The 16,867-nt window shown below is 40.1% G+C and overlaps 1 protein-coding gene across 1 annotated transcript in view; it reads left to right on the forward strand.

Moving 5' to 3' along the window:
* trpn1 (transient receptor potential cation channel, subfamily N, member 1) overlaps window positions 1–16,867 on the forward strand; it is a 208,681-nt gene that overhangs the window by 150,758 nt on the left and 41,056 nt on the right. Inside the window, exons 20-23 of the mRNA XM_060824059.1 lie at window positions 371–472; window positions 4,084–4,182; window positions 8,666–8,812; window positions 11,410–11,517. Of these exons, the coding sequence (XP_060680042.1) occupies window positions 371–472; window positions 4,084–4,182; window positions 8,666–8,812; window positions 11,410–11,517 (456 nt within the window). The remainder of the gene's footprint in view (window positions 1–370; window positions 473–4,083; window positions 4,183–8,665; window positions 8,813–11,409; window positions 11,518–16,867) is intronic.

A 16,867-nucleotide genomic window follows, 5' to 3' on the forward strand; every position in this document is an offset into this window, starting at 1 on the left:
TGGTTGGAGCAATGTTGACTTTATAGACCTTTACAGTATCCAATTTCAAAATTGGAAGGATTGTGGACTCTGGGAAGAATGGTGTTAAACTTTGAAGTATACAAGGTGTGTTGGCCTGTGTGCCTAACTCACCACTTTTGCCAGTTTATCTCTCTGGGCCCAATGTGTTTTTGGCTGTATAGCAAGGACTTGATTCTAATTCTGGCTGAGAAAAGTCAAAAATATTACAGGCCCAACACAAGCTTTCCTCAACTCACAAGCATCAAAATAAACAATTTGATTTACCAAAACAAAACAAAAAGGTTTTGTAACTGATGCAGAGGAAGGCCTACTTGCCTGGTTGTGAATGTTGTGACTTTGTAATTTTCAGACGAAAGAATCTACTCCACTCCATCTCGCTGCTGCTGGAGGTCATGCTGAGGTTGTTAAGGTGTTGTTGGAGGCTGGTGCGTCTGCCACTGATGAGAATGCAGTGAGTATAGATCCAATAGAGTTCTCTAAAATTATGTTGGGGTGGACAAACCCTTGCACTTGTGGAACTTTTAAAACTGGTGGGAGGGGGAGGTATTAGTTCAAAGGAAGTAATTACTAAAATCCAATAAGGAATTCAGATGAAACTCTTGAGAGAATACAAAATGTGTGGTAATTCAGACGAGAAAAAATCAAGATGTTTCTGGGAACTTTGAGGGCGAAATGAAAATAAAGCCATCTGTCATTAGATTTTGGTGTCCAAATGGGACATGACCACCAGTGAAGATCAAGTAAATTCAATGATCTGCTGATCTGCTGGGTAATCAATATGATTCTATTTAACTAAGCTACATCTCAATGCCCACAATTGTTTTGATTCTTTCTTCATGTGTCATCCATTCCCTGCATGGACAAACAGGTTCTGTAACATATTAGCCATTGTGGATGTTGGCAAAGTGGCGAAGGGCAATCTTATCTTCAGAGGCAGCACTGCAATGTGTTCCCAACCCTAATACATCACTCATCCTGCTCAATGTCTTCATACGAACCCAAAGCAGCAAAGTTCTGCGTGACACTTAGATACAATCCAGGTTCCATTTTCATGAAGCCAGCAAAGGAAGTGCTCTTAATGGTGGCAGTGTGAACTTTGTTTTATCTATTCATTTAAGCGTCATGGGTGTCACCTTGCTTGACCAGCATTTATTGTCCATTCCTGAAGCTTCCATTGCCTCAAGTACTTCCAGCCATTCCACTGTCTCTAAGCCTCCATCCTTGATGCCTGTACCACAGGTTTCCCATAAATCTTTCATAAATGTAACTATATATAAGGAACGCTTCACATGTATATGTGAACAGCAGTAGGACATTCAGCCCCTCGTATCTGCCCCATCATACTGATCAATATCTTATTTAATCCACCTTGGTTCCCTATCCCTTAATCCCCTCACCTAACAAAATTTATTGATCTAATTTTCAATTGTCCTAACCTCAAGAACCTTCCTGATATAGAGTTTTTCAGATCCCCACTAGCATGAAGAAAGACCTTGTTCTAATTTTAAGCTAAGTCTTCTTAGTCTGGACTCCGTCCACCAGAGAAAATAGTTTTTTGTTTGTTTAGGAGATGTGAGCATTACTGGTTGAGCCAGCATTTATTGCTTATCCTTATTTCCCTGGATCAGATGGTGATGAACTGCCTTGAAACACTATTGTTTTTGGGCGGTAGGTGCATTCACAATGCTGTTGGGGCGGGGGCAGGGGGAGTGGGGGGTGGGGTGGTGGGGTGGTGGTGGTGGAGGCGGTGGTTGCAGGATTTTAATCCAGTGATAAGGAAGCTATGGCATTACATTTCCAAAGCAAGTTCAAGTGAGTTCAATGATCTGTTGATCTGCTGGGAAATGAACTTGCAGCCAGTGAAATCCTATGCATGGCTGCTTTTATATTTCTAAGTGGCAGAGGTTGCAGGGTTTTTAGAAACTCTCGCAGGAGCCATGACGAGTTATTGTAATATAAAATAGTTTCTCCTATTCCGCTCTAAATTATTTAATCATCTTAAACATATCAATTATGTCATGCCTTAATCTTCATCTATACTCAAGGATATAAAAGTGTAATGAATTGCCCTTATAATTTAACCCATTTAGATTAGACTTACAGTGTGGAAACAGGCCCTTCGGCCCAACAAGTCCACACCGACCCGCAACCCACCCATACCCCTACATTTACCCCTTACCTAACACTACGGGCAATTTAGCATGGCCAATTCACCTGACCCGCACATCTTTGGACTGTGGGAGGAAACCGGAGCACCCGGAGGAAACCCACGCAGACACGGGGAGAACGTGCAAACTCCACACAGTCTGTCGCCTGAGTCGGGAATTGAACCCGGGTCTCAGGCGCTGTGAGGCAGCAGTGCTAACCACTGTGCCACCGTGCCGCCCACAAATTTAGGTCCTGCATCATCCTGTGCAGTTCCTTTCAGATTACAATATATAAAATAGCCTTGTGTACCAGATAACCCTCCATGTTGTTTGGCACAAAATATTATATGTAGGCCTCTGCACATTGTGCAAGTCAACTCCTATTTTTCAGTTAACAAAACTATATCAACATAAAGTCTCAGCTTCAGATTTTCAATTCAGGAGAACATGTTTAGGGTTTATCAATATTTTCATTTTGAATGCATGAGGCCAACTCAAGGAATATCAGTAAAAGGGGCAGCAAACATTTCTGCTGGACAAGAAGAGAATGGTGACTGATTGACAAGCTGACTATGGTTGATAAAGGTGTTATGCAATAGTTACTGATGATCGACAGGCTTTGTTTAGATTTTGAACCAGGCAATTGAACTGATTTATCAGGATATTGCCTGGAGAAATGACTATGCAAATTTTGCAGAGTTGAAAGAAGTTTCTGGTGTCAACAAACAACAGATCCCTGTGTATTAATATATGTAATTTCCAGTACACATGTATGCCATACCTCAAGCACAACTGACAATTTTAAATTGAATATCAGTGTAATTCTTTGCAGGGTCAGAATTATTCAGCAAATGTTTTCCATTTGCAGAATTGTGTCTAATGTTGGGTATGACATACTAATTTTGTACACATGGACTGACTGGGTGCAGTCAGTACTTGCTCATTGCAAACAGCCACAGGGAGAAGCTGTTTGATATTCGTCTTCTAGTCTTTTGGGCATATGGCTACATACCTGGCATCACAATGGCACAGAAATTCATATTATTCAATTGTGTGATAGGAAGAACAGAAAACTCAGAATATCCTGTAAGGGTAAGGTATCTCAAATTTTTTAAGCTAGTTGTTCAAGAGGCTGCAGCTACTGCTGCTAGTTGGGGCGGTGCAGTGACTCAGTGATTAGCACTGCTTCCTCACAGCGCCAGCGACCCAGGTTCGATTCCAGCCTTGGGTGACAGTGCAGTTTGCACATTCTCCCCTTGTCTGCGAGGGTTTCCTCCCACAATCCAAAGATGTGCAGGTCAGGTGAATTGGCCATGCTAAGTTGCCCATAGTATTCAGGGATGTGTAGGTTAGATGCATTCGGCAAATATAGGGTACAGGAATGGGGCTGGGTGGGTCACTCTTTGGAGAGTAGGTGTGGACTTGTTGGGCCAAAGGCCCTGTTTCCACACTGTAGGGATTCTGATTCTGATTCTAAGTTCACAATGCTGCTGTGCAACGATAGAGTGATGTTCGCCACTAGCAGGATGTTGTACTTCTGTCAAAAAGATACTGTGCTAACTCGATCTTAATAGAATTAATAAACTTTCTCTAGTAATTAATTGCCATCTTTAGGGGGCCCATATCGTGAATCCCTCCCCATTTCATTTCCTTGCTTTAGGTACGGTATCAGTTTGTTCCAAGCCAGGTCTCCCACCTCTGTTGATGACACCTATCTAAAGAATACCACAGCCCAATGAGTGTATCAACCAATTAGCTCTGTGCTTCAATTCACTGTCATTAATCTGAGTAAGATAATGGATCTAGTTTCTGAATATGCTTGAGTAGGTTTCTTGTTAGCTGTACTTGGGAATGATTATTCTTCCTGAATACAATTGTTTTGATTGATTAATTAATTTTTATTTTTATTTATCAGGAGGGAATGAATACAATTCATTTAGCTGCTAAGAATGGGCACATTAATGTCCTGGAAGCCCTGAAAGGCACGGTATCCTTTAAAATAACCAGCACAAAGGTTAGAGACCCTTTATGTTCTCTTTTTGTGTTGATTTACCTTAGCTTTAGCATTCATTTGGTTATCATTTGAAACCTGGGTAGAACCAAACTAAACAAATGTCTTGCAAAAGCTCTTCTAATTGTTCTGGTTATTACAGTGAGTGCCAAAACCATTCATCTTACCCCTGATAATTACCTATTTATTGTCACTTAATAAATTCACAATTGTTTCAATTGTTTATTTTTCGATAATAATTATTTGAAAGTCTTGTTTGACCTTCTTCACCACATTTTCACGCAGTACGTTCCAGATTCCAATCATTCAATGTATGAAAATGTTTTCCCTCATGTTGCTATTACATCTTTTGCTGATTAACTTAAATTTGTGGCCTCTTTTATTTAATTTATCCTCTTTTTATGTTTCAGTTATGTTGACATCACAGTCGAATATTAGTATTTTGCCAAAATCCACAAATGTGGTTAACAGTAGCTGAACCAGCCATGACCCACTGACCTAGTTTTCATCATATGATAGATCCTTCCATTAAAGGGAACATTTGTCTCTCTGCTCTTTGAAAATCCATCATGATTTTGAATACCTCATTCAAATTTCCTCTCCAAGGAAAACAGTTCCAAATCCTTCATCCTATAGATCTTTCCTCTTTCATGGAACCAATCTCATGAGTCTTTTCTGCACAGTCTGTAATACCTCCACATCTTTCCCTGAAATGTAGTGCCCAAACTGTACACATTAGCCCAGTTGAGGCAAAACCAATGTTTTATACATTGGGTTTAACTTAACTCTGTTACTATACGCTACACTCTAGTTGATAAAACTTTATTAACCAGCCTCTCAATCTGTCTTGCTTCCTTCAGTGTTTTATATACATACAGGTTCCATTGCACCTGCAACGCCTTTAGCTTTTATTTTATGTCCTTTCTGCACTTTTCCTACCAAAATTGAATGCATTTACACTTTTCTGCATTAATATTCCACTGCCCATTCCACTGTCTAGAACAGAACTTATTGTCACTTTACAAAAAATACAGTGAAAAGCTTTTAAGTTACTGACGTTCAACACTTTTCTGCTAAAGGTTTACAATACATTCAAGCTATGTAACATTCTCACATTTGAAATTGTACCTTCCAGAGCAAGGTCTCGGTCATTCCATCAGGAAGATTAGGGTACCTCACACTAATACTCAGGAATACCACTATAAACCATCATCCATTCTGAAATACAATCAGACACACTGAGATTTGTTTCTTGTCACTCAGCCAATCTTATACCTATGTTGCAACAGTGCCTTTTGTTCCATCTAACTTTGCTCATATATCATTGGCAAAGAGGGGATTTATCATTAGTAAACATTTAACAAGTTTGAAGCTTTGCGATTCCCAACCACTTTCTGATTGGGTAAATCAGATAAAGTTGGTGGTCGCCCATCAGAATTTTCGAACACTAAATCTCCACACACTTTGCAAACTTGTCTCAAGAGATTTAGAGTTTCATTTCAAAGTTCTCTTCTTCCCAACTATATAAAGTGTACAAATCCCAACTGTCTGCCTGTGTAGAATGCTTAATCAGTATTGTGGCAGTTCATAATAGGGATCCAGCATTACAATGAAAGGGCAGGTCCTTGGAAGTTAATTTATGCAATACAGCAATTTACAAGTAAAGAGGACATGAATGTAGACTGTACCTTTATTTTGAGGCCATAAAGGTAAAATACACTTGATGTGCATTCCCGGATGATTGAGTTAACATGACAAGAAAGATATCTGTGTTGTTGCATTAAGGGCTTGCAATCTAGACTCTTTCTGTCTCTGTGTATATCAATCATGACTCAGTTGGTAACTCACCTGCCTCTGGGTTAGATGGTTAGGCTTTCATGTTAGGAAATCCAGGATCCAAATCAAGTTTCAACCTCAGCATTTCCCTGTTACAGATAACCTTTTTTGGATGAGACGTTGAATCAAGTTTCTGCCTGCCTCTCTAGTGGACTTGAAATATCTCATGGGCATTTTTTGCAGGAAAAATAAAGGCATTATCCCCTGTTTATAGGCCAGCATTTTCCCCTCAGTCAATGACAGTTAACTGGACACAATCGCATTACTGTTTATGGAAGTTTGCTACTTGCCAATTAGCTGCTGTTTCTCCTCCATGGATGATTGTTCGGAAGTACTTTTAAATTACTGATGATCGTGAAGTGTACTATATTAATAAATGAAAATGTACTTTCTTTCTCATCGGCCTCTTCAGAAGGCATTTCCACTGGGTACAAAGCTGTATTTTGTGTGGAGCTGAGTTAAAAAAGGAGCAAATTTCCTGACTCAAACCTCAAAGACGAAAATAGCTTGGCATAGAAAGAGATACACCCTTCAGTAACAGCCCACAAAGTGGTTTCTTCAGTCTAAGTGGTTTTCTCAGTATGCAGCTCAGGAATGCCTTCGAGCAGGTCCTTCTATCACTAATGTAGTGGCCACTTTTGGGTAAGTTCAAAAGTTCAGAGAAGTGAGCAGATGGGTAGCAACTGCCTTTTGACCCAATTCAAATTTGGTTTGGTGGGCTTTTGTAAGGCCTTAAAGGGAGCTTAAAGTTCATTGAGAAGTATCATCAATAGCCATAGATGAGGTGCCAGAAGCCTGGAGGTTGGCTAATGTCGTGTCATTATTTAAGAAAGATAGTAAGGAGAAGTGAGGGAACTGTAGACCCATAGGTCTGACATCAGTGATGGGTAAGCTGTTGGAGGTGATTCTGAGAGATAGAATTTACATGCTTTTGGAAAGGCAAGAGATCGTGAGCATGACTTCGTGCGTGGGAAATCATTTCTCACTAATTCGATTGAGTTTTTCGAAGAAGTCACAAGGAAATTTATGAAAGCACAGTGATAGGTGTTGTCCATATGAACATCAGCAAGACATTCAACAAGGGTCCACATGGTAGCCTGGTTAGCCAGCTGAGATCACATGGAGTCCAAGGGGGAGCTAACAAACTGGATACAGAACCGGCTCAAAGGTAGAAGATTGAGGTTGGGTTGGAGGGTTGTTTTTTTCAGATTGGAGGCCTGTGACCAGTGAGGTGCCACAAGAATCAGTTTTGGCTTTACTGATTTTCATCATTTATATAAATGATTTGCATGCAAATATAGAAAGTATGGTTAATATGTTTGCCAATGACACCAACATTGGTGGTGTAGCGAACAGTGATGAAGGTTATCTCAGAAAACGATGAGGCCTTGATCAGATAGGCTGATGGGCCATGGAGTGACAGATCACTTTAATTTAGATAAATGTGAGGTGTTGCATTTAGGTAAAGGCAAATCAGGGCATTATACACTTAATGTAGGGCCCTGGGGAGTGTTTCAGAAAAAAGAGATTGAGGGGTGCAGGTGTATAGTTCCTTGAAAATTGAATCGCAGGTAGATAGGGAGGTGAAGAAAGTGTTTGGAATGCTTCCCTTCATCGGTCACAACATTGATTATGAGAGTTGGGATGTCAAATTCCAGCTGTATTGGACATTGGTGAGACTACTTTAAGAATACTGTGTGCAATTCTAGTTTCTCTTCTATAGGAAAGTTGTTAAACTCGAAAGGGTTCAGAAAAGATTTACAAGGATGTAGTCTGGATTGGGGGCTGAGAAATGACCTTATAAAGATTTATAAAATCATAAGGGGCATATATAGGATAAATAGACAAAGTCTTTTCCCTGGGGTGGGGGAGTCCAGAACTAGAGGGCATAGGTTTAAGGTGAAAGTTTTAAAAAGGACCTGAGAGTCAACATTTTCGTGTAGGGTGGTGCATGTATGGAATGAGCTGCCAGAGGAAGTGGTGGAGGCTGGTACAATTACAATATTTAAAAGGCATCTGGATGGGTATAAGAACAGGAAGGATGTAGAAGTATATGGGCAAATTGCTGACAAATGGGGCTCAATCAGCTGAGGATATCTGGTTGCTGCAGACAAGGAGGACCGAAGGATCTGTTTCTATGACTCAATGATTCTGTAATTCAAAATTCAAGTGGAGTTTGACAGATTTGATGCAGGAGCCTTTAAGAACACTTTTAACTCTGCCAATTTTCCCAAAACAGGAATGATTTGAAGGAGAATAGAGTTATAATTTTTACCACCAGCCTCCTAGCCATTTAACGTGTGACAAACTATCTGCAATTTACGGGAGTGCATTTACACCGTATTTAATATGGAAACCCAATCATGTGGAAGCAGAATTAAAAGGATTGTATTCTTACCTTGAATGTAAAAGTCCAATATATCTTCAAAAGCAACATTAGATCTTTTTATATTTGCCCACAAACATCTGAAAGTCGTGTAAGTAATTTGCCAGTGATTTCATCATTCAATGGCTTCATCATCTTGAGGTTTATCTCATTTTAGATCATTTTGTCAAGTGTAGCAGTTTAGTGCACTCACATACATAAGATGGCACTCCCTGAAACTCAAGTGCAGCTTTATCTAATCTAATTCATTTTCCTTCTTTGAAGACTGGATTCACTGCTCTTCATGTGGCTGCACATTTTGGCCAGATGGATTTTGTGCGGGAGATTCTAACCAAGGTACCAGCAACCATACGCAGTGAGACTCCAAAGTCCACCAGCGAGGGACAACTGATGAAGGAGCCGACAACCGAGGTATAAGAGTTGACATCCTTCTCACATTGGGAAGAGTTAACAGATATGAACAATTAAAAAAACATTAACTTTTAAACTGTTCTGGCTTTTTAAAACTATTTAAAACTTTCACAGCACTCATGTTATAAATCCACAAGCACCTCATTTTAAAAAAAATTTTTATATAGTGAATCCATATTGCAGCAACGTTTCAGCTGAGGATGTAGAATGGAGCAGTGAATAAACAAAAAAAAAAATCAGTTTTATTACCAGGGCTCCAAGGATTAAATCATGGAGGGATTTGTTTCAATTAAGCTTGTATTCCCTGCAGGATAGAAAGTTATGATGTACATTGATGGAAGCGTTCAAGATTTTCGAAGAAATCGATTGGATAGACATAGGAAAACTTTCTCTGTTAGCTTAGAATTCGAGGGGCAGTGGAAAATAACCTTCAAGTCAGAACCAAGCCATTAGGAGAGAAACTAAGACGCATCTTTCTTGCAAAGGATAAAAATTCAATGATGGTAAAGAATGTGGGCGGCACGGTGGCACAGTGGTTAGCACTGCTGCCTCACAGCGCCAGAGACCTGGGTTCAATTCCCGACTCAGGCGACTGACTGTGTGGCGTTTGCACGTTCTCCCCGTGTCTGCGTGGGTTTCCTCCGGGTGCTCTGGTTTCCTCCCACAGTCCAAAGATGTGCAGGTTAGTGAACTGGCCATGCTAAATTGCCCGTAGTGATAGTTAAAGGTGTAAATGTAGGGGTATGGGTGGGTTGCGCTTCGGTGGGTCAGTGTGGATTTGTTGGGCCGAAGGGCCTGTTTCCACACTGTAAATAATCTAATCTAATCTAATTCTCTCCCACAAGAAGCAGCAGTTAAGCTGTTTGTCAGAAATTGCTAGATTTTCATTTGCTAGGTATAAAAGTGGGCGGCACGGTGGCACAGTGGTTAGCACTGCTGCCTCACAGCGCCTGTAGACCCAGGTTCACTTCCCGACTCAGGCGACTGACTGTGTGGAGTTTGCACGTTCTCCCCGTGTCTGCGTGGGTTTCCTCCGGGTGCTCCGGTTTCCTCCCACAGTCCAAAGATGTGCGGGTCAGGTGAATTGGCCATGCTAAATTGCCCGTAGTGTTAGGTAAGGGGTAAATGTAGGGGTATGGGTGGGTTGCGCTTCGGCGGGTCGGTGTGGGCTTGTTGGGCCAAAGGGCCTGTTTCCACACTGTAAGTCTAATCTAAAAAGGATACAGAGCCAAGGTAGGATACAGATTAACCATGACGATCAATGGGCTGAATGGCCTTCTTGTCCTCCTATGATTCAGTGCTTTGGGCTTCTGATCAAAGCTTTTATTACAAGTGAGTCTTTTTGTTCAAGCAAATGATTGAAGTGTAAGGATATCGCCTCAGTTGATTTCAGCCCTGAAGGCAGATATAGGATCAGCCGACAGCAGACAGCAAGGGGCCACTAGAAACTATCCAATACAGTTCTCAAAGCAGTAAATCACTGTTGCTACTGGTAATGAGTGTACATTAAGTTCCAGAATTGGTTGTAAATCCTTCAGTTCTGCTCAGTGTTTAAAATTGCGCAGTGGAGTAAGTTGCAAGGATATGGCAGCACTTGTGCAATGTAAGGAACTCTGCATTGTGTCACTTCTGAGAAATACTCCTCATAAAATGGCAAAACTCATTACCAGATGCACTCTGATCCAAAATAAAACAAATTAATTATATTTATAAACTGCTTAATCGTTCATCCGACCTTGCTGGATTTGGTCCTCCCTCACATTTAGACTTTTTTTTTGGATGTGTTTGTGTTTTAAATTTTACCTCCCTGATGATGGTTTAAGTGTTCTTAGATAGCTGAATAAGAAATTTTGAGTACACAGCCTACATTACCAAACTTCAGACAGCGCATGTAACAGCAGTGAGAAGCAGTCAATATTAAAACTCTTTTAAACTTTGTTAAAATTAAATCTGTGACATTGAGTGGTTTCTTCCAATCTGAGATGTGACACTTCAAGTGTCTAAAAGCAGAGTAACTTGGTAGCAAGATTGTTCTGGATGTTTTTTAAGCAACCTGGTCAGAGATGCCATTCCACACCTCTGGGGTAAGTGCAACTTGAACCTAGGTGTCTTGGCTTAGAGGTAGGGACACTACCACCACACAACAAGTCCTTGTTCCAAGCTTAGTCTAAATAAGGAAGTCAGTCTTTAGCCATTCGCTTCATAAATTAATATTTCAGGTTGAAGTTACCCCAACTGCTTTACACAGGAAGTCCTGCTCGTTCTGTACACAGTGCCAATGAATCTCTACAGAAGGGTTTGAGTTTAATTCAATCAACCACTCTAACTTTGGTTGCATATTTCTGGCAACTTTGCAGAAGCAGAAATCCACATTTGTATGAGAGATTCACTGGTGATGACTTCGTTATTTTCTGAATTAGTCAGAGAATTGCTTGAAAAATTGGGTTGCCTTCTTTTAGGAAATATGGACCCTATATAAGTTATAATTGGTCATTTTCCCTCGGGTGACAATTGCAAAACAAAGGAATAATTGCTCACTCAGTGTTATGGAAGTCCAGGTGAACCTGGGGCTAAAGACTTTATTATCGCTGTTTCAGTCAGGGTACACACCATTACACCTGGCAGCACAGTCTGGGCATGAGAACTTGGTACGACTTCTGCTGAACTACCCAGGGGTTCAGGTGGACACTCAAACCAGCTTACAGGTAAGATGGCCAACTTTGTTGACTGACTGAATATGTGTTTGTGCCATTTACTGCTTCATAAACGTTATCCACTTTCACTGTGGTGAAATCACTGAATGTATAAGATTGAAAACTAGAACATGGGATTTTAAAATCAAGGCATTGCTTGCATAGAAATTAATGTAGCACAGAAGTGACAGGTGAATTAGACTTGGTCCAAGCTAAGGAGCAAAGATTTATGACACCAAGGTTACAGAAGGTAGAATGTAAGAGACTGGCCAGAAATGGCTTGTACTAGCCATGCCAGTTCTAACAAAGGATGGATGAGGATTTGAGTGCAACAGATGAATGGAGATGGGACAAAGACAACAAGGAAGGGCAAAAAGGTTATTGAAAACATGAAATGCTTTAGTATTCTCATGTTTATTAATAAAGACTGTTTCAATCTGTGTTGGTTTTCTCTCTCAATATTCACAGTAGGAATTATTAAGCCATTTTAAGTTCCTTTTATGGGAATATGTCAATTGAGGGCAAATTTTTTTAGTGGGTACATGAAGAGACTGATTTACATGAAGGCATTATGGAATTGAAAAGCGAAATAAACCAACTGTTAATGTAGAATTTACCATACCCTCAGGACATCTAAACCACTTAATGAACAATGAATTACAATGGAATATGAAATTAAATTTGAATGACTTGTTATTTTCTCTCCTTAGTCATATTCATTCCTCAGAAATCTTTCTTTAGGGTATAAACAAATGCTCAAGAGACTAGAGACTACTCAAGCATTTGTGGCAAAGGCTCACAGTATAAAATTCAGGTTCCTACACTTCCTAATCAGACTTATCAAATGACCCACATCTTTACAAAAAGGACAGAAAACATGTACTTGCTCATGAATTTACCACAAACATTTCTGCCTCAACAGATCTATTGGAATAATTTCACAAAAAAAACATCCATTCCTGTATCTCAACAGTCCCCTCACAGGCTGTCCAACTTCAGTGAGCGGTCACCCCAATCTCCACATTAAGCTTCTTGTTCAGTTGGCAGAGTTGAAACCAGTTTCTTACGGTCAATTCTTGCGCAGTCACTATTTTTGTTATTTTCTATCATTGACATGTCTCCTAAAGTTAAAGGGAAAAGGCTAGGAAGTGGAGTTGAGGATTATCAAATCAGCCATGATCTCATTGAATGGTGGAGCAGACTCAGTGGGCTGGCTGACCTATTTTGGCTCCTTTTGCTCTTATGGTCCTCAGGTCTCTTAAAACAAAACTACTAACCAGCTCACTTATTACTAATAAGAATTCCCTAAACTCATCGCTTCAACAGCCATGGAGGATGTCTTCCTCTCTGACATGCTCATAGCTTTCTGCTCTGGGGCTTTCCTCTCACTGTCCTCTAAGCTTTTCAGGAGTTCTGCCCAGTTCTGACTGCTTGGTCACTGTTCATAGCAGCACCTCTGTTGTGTTAGACCTCTTCCCTCTCCTGAAACTTGCTTCAGACACCTTAGCGGTTATCTCCTCAAATGGCTTGCTGGCCATTTTGCTAAATTTGCATGATGTTTGTGTATATGCTGTTTGAAACTGAATGTTCAATGTGACCTTTAAAGAACAACAGGTCCAAAGATGTTCCACATGATTGAACAATTAAAATCAATCTTCTCCATTGTTGAACCAAAGTTCCCAAATAATAATAATATAGCATAAACCTATATAACATTTGCCTAAGTGTGTGTGTATTTCAAAAAGGCATTGGTTATGCTTTGATTATATATTGAGGAAATGTAGAGGCATAAATAGATTAAATGAAAAAAAATAAATTTGGGCACTTCACATCAAGCTTACTCTTTTCTAGCTCATCTCACATCAAATTGATCCTTGAGCTGTGTCTAACTTTAGCTTTATAGTTTGCTTGCAAATATACACTAGAAAGACCTAGGTCCAATGGGAAATTGTCACAAATACTTGATCCATAATGGTTAGCTCTGCTGCCTCACAGCATAAGGTACCCAGGTTCGATTCCACCCTCGAGTGATGTCTGTGTGGAGTTTACACATTGCCCCCATGTCTGTATGGATTTCCTCCCACAGTCCAAAGATGTGCTGGTTTGGGTATTTGGCCATGCTAAATTGCCCGTAGTGTCTAGGGATGTGCAGGCTAGGTAGGTTAACTGTGGTAAATGAGGGGTTAAGGGGATTGGATGTGTGGAGGGGTGGTCTGGGTGAGATGCTCTTCAGAGGGTCAATGCAGAGTCAATGGGCTGAATGATCTCTTCACTGATTATATGAGTCTTTGACAGGTGAGGTTAGCTGTCTTACACCATTACACTTTTAGTAAATCTATTTACAGGATGCTACCATCAGACCAATGAAATGAGTAATGTGATTTCTGAGTTTTTGGACTGGTGTGTTATTGGATTTGTAGGCTGTATATTCAAACAATGGGCATACTGCAACCCACTGAGGATTTGCTCAATCAGCTTGTGTCTGTAATCCTCAGAATACTTTGTCTAACATTCAGTGCAATTCTGCTATTGGACAGCATTTATTAAATATCCAAACTGTGTCAAAAATTATACTGGTAACTAAGATTATCAGTCGGGTTTGGACTGTGATGCATTGCCTATATATATATTAACACATAGGATCATCTTTAATGTATATAGATAGCATCCTTTCTATTTTGTGAAAAGAAAGAGGTAATGGAGACTGCCAAACTCTGCTTCATTTCCTTTGATAATGCATTGAGAAACCAAGGTCTATCTTCCTGGTGTGAGAACTGAGATTGACAATTAGTTGTTCCTGGTGCATCTCCATGCCAATAATGGCCCAAAAGACCAACATGTTCTTCTGATGCTGTATAAATTGGTACCCCTTTTCAAAGTCTATTCCTTGTGTGCAAGATGACAAAAGCTCAACTTTATGCCTCTGTTTAGCAATGCTTAAGTTCTGTAGGACCAAGGAATTCTTCAAATTTTTACCCCAGTTGACTGAATAACAATATCAACAATGATTGACATTGTCTGAAAGATTATACTTAGCTGCTCAAAGTGGATAAGGAGTTCCAAATCTGAGGGTGACTCCTCCATTTTTCTGGATGGCTATGAGATTGTTCTGTACAGGATGCAGAAACCATTTAACAACTGTTCAAAACAAGTGATGTCAACCAGTGATTGTGGGAACATGATAGTAAAGCAGGCACTTGATACTGTGACTCATTTCCTCACAAAGAATGAATTGGTCTCGGAAGCCATTTTTTTGAAACATATTAAAGTTCTTCAGTGATTAGAGAAAAATAAACGACTGGGAATAATTTGGCTGCCAGGTTGAAAGTTTCGTAAAATGGAGGATTGTCATTAAATTATTTTCAAAGTCCTGCACTGGGTTTATAACACTGCTGCTGAAAATAAAAGAGGAGTTATACAGTAATTTAAAAATCACAATTTGGCTCAATAAATCAAAACTCCTATGTCAATAACGTTAAATCAAATATCTAATCCCGTAATGAAAACATCCAGCCGCAAGTAGCTTTAACATAAAGGTTGTACAATTACCTTTTCGATTTATCATGAACTGTATAATCATGTTGTTTTCTACACTGCAGTAGTGACTATGCTTCAAAGGCACTGCATTGATTGCTTTGAGTTGTCCTGAAATTGTGGAAGGCAATATATGAGTGTAGGTGCTCTTTTACAGATCTTTATTTATGAAGCAGAAAGAATTTCACCGAAATGTCTTTACCGTCAGGTTGCACTGAAATATTGAAATATTAGTGCTTCTGAGCCAGTTATTTTCTGTGAAAGTGCATGCACAATGTCCATGAATGATGTCAAGTATTTCTAAAATGTTTGATGTCATTGTTCCTTGTGCTGTACTCATCCTTGCTCTTTTTGCCAACATTTTTCTTCTATTTCTGTTATTTTATTTTTCATTAACATTGCTATTTAAATATTTGAATCCTGCTATCAAAATCCCTTCATAGTTTTGAACACATATATCAGCTCGGCCTTTAACCCTTTCTGTTCCAAGGGGGAGTAATTCTTCACGCCCACATATAAGATTCAAATGGTGGCAGTTTAGGAAAAAGTGAGGAGCAACGAGACCTGGGTGTCCTGATGGAACAGTCACTGCATGCAGGTGCAGCAGGTAGTGAGAAAAGCTAATGGCATACTGGTCTTCATAGTGAGAGGATTTGAATATCGGAGTAAGGATATCTTGCTGCAGTTATAAAGGAGAGAATGCGTATAGGGCCGTGGTGAGGCCTCACCTTGAAAATTAGGTGCAGTATTGGGTCCTAGTCTGAGGAAGGATATTCTTGTCATTGACGGTGTCCACCGAAGGGTCACCAGACTGAATCCCGGCATGGCAGAGCTAACATATGAGGAAAGACTGGATCAACTGGGTGTGTACTCACTGGAATTTAGAAGGATGTAGAGAGATCTCACAGAAACATATAAAATCCTGATGGGACTGGACAGGCTGAATGCGGGAAGAAAGTTTTAATAATTTATGTGTAAATGTATTTGTTCCTATGGTTGTTCTTAATTTGATGATTCTGAACTACATAGCTTTATGTTTATCTTAGTGGTTTTAAGGCTAACTCAGAGCTGCCCCGTCCCTACCAATCCTTTGGGGTCTGTGATACCTAGAAAATGTGGGGTTCGTGTAAGAGCATCTCATTCAAAAGGTGGAGGCAGGAGCCTCTCTGCTCACATCTGTAGGTGACTGTGCACCTGCAGAAGTTACTTTCCTTTGCTGTGTTCCCCCATCAGGCTACCAGCTTCCATTGGCTCATTGCGGAAAGATCATCTCCAGAATATTTCCTGTCTAAACATGGAGAGGCCTACAGGAATAGGGCAGGGCTTGTACTCTCTGGATGAAATTGGTGAGGTCCTCTTTCAACCTTGTGTTGACCTGTTCACCTTCACTTCATTCAAAAGCTGTGTTTCCACTGTGAAGCTGAAATGGACACTCGTGGGTTAAAGAGACCAGTCCTGCCTATCATTTGCTTTGGAACTGATATATAGAGGCACCACCCTTATTCAGTCAACAGCAGAGACCCCTATGTATGATTTGACACAGTGTAGATACAGCAGGATGTGTGCAAGAATGGGAAAGCTTGGTTATTAGATGAGACTCAGAATGCTGGGACTATTGGAATACCTCGGATAATTCGTAGTGGTTCTTAACATTATAAGAGATTTTGCTGAATTGAATGGCAAAACAACAACTTAAGTTTATATATTGCCTTTGGTCAAATGCTGTTTTCCTGTAGCCCACACACTCCCTTTTCAAATATATATCTGGTTTTCTTTTAAAAGGGATGATTAAATCTCCATGCATCATGCTTTCAGCCAGTATTTTCAA

This window comes from Hemiscyllium ocellatum, chromosome 4 (assembly GCF_020745735.1).
Source record: "Hemiscyllium ocellatum isolate sHemOce1 chromosome 4, sHemOce1.pat.X.cur, whole genome shotgun sequence".
NCBI classification, from domain to species: Eukaryota; Metazoa; Chordata; class Chondrichthyes; order Orectolobiformes; family Hemiscylliidae; genus Hemiscyllium; species Hemiscyllium ocellatum.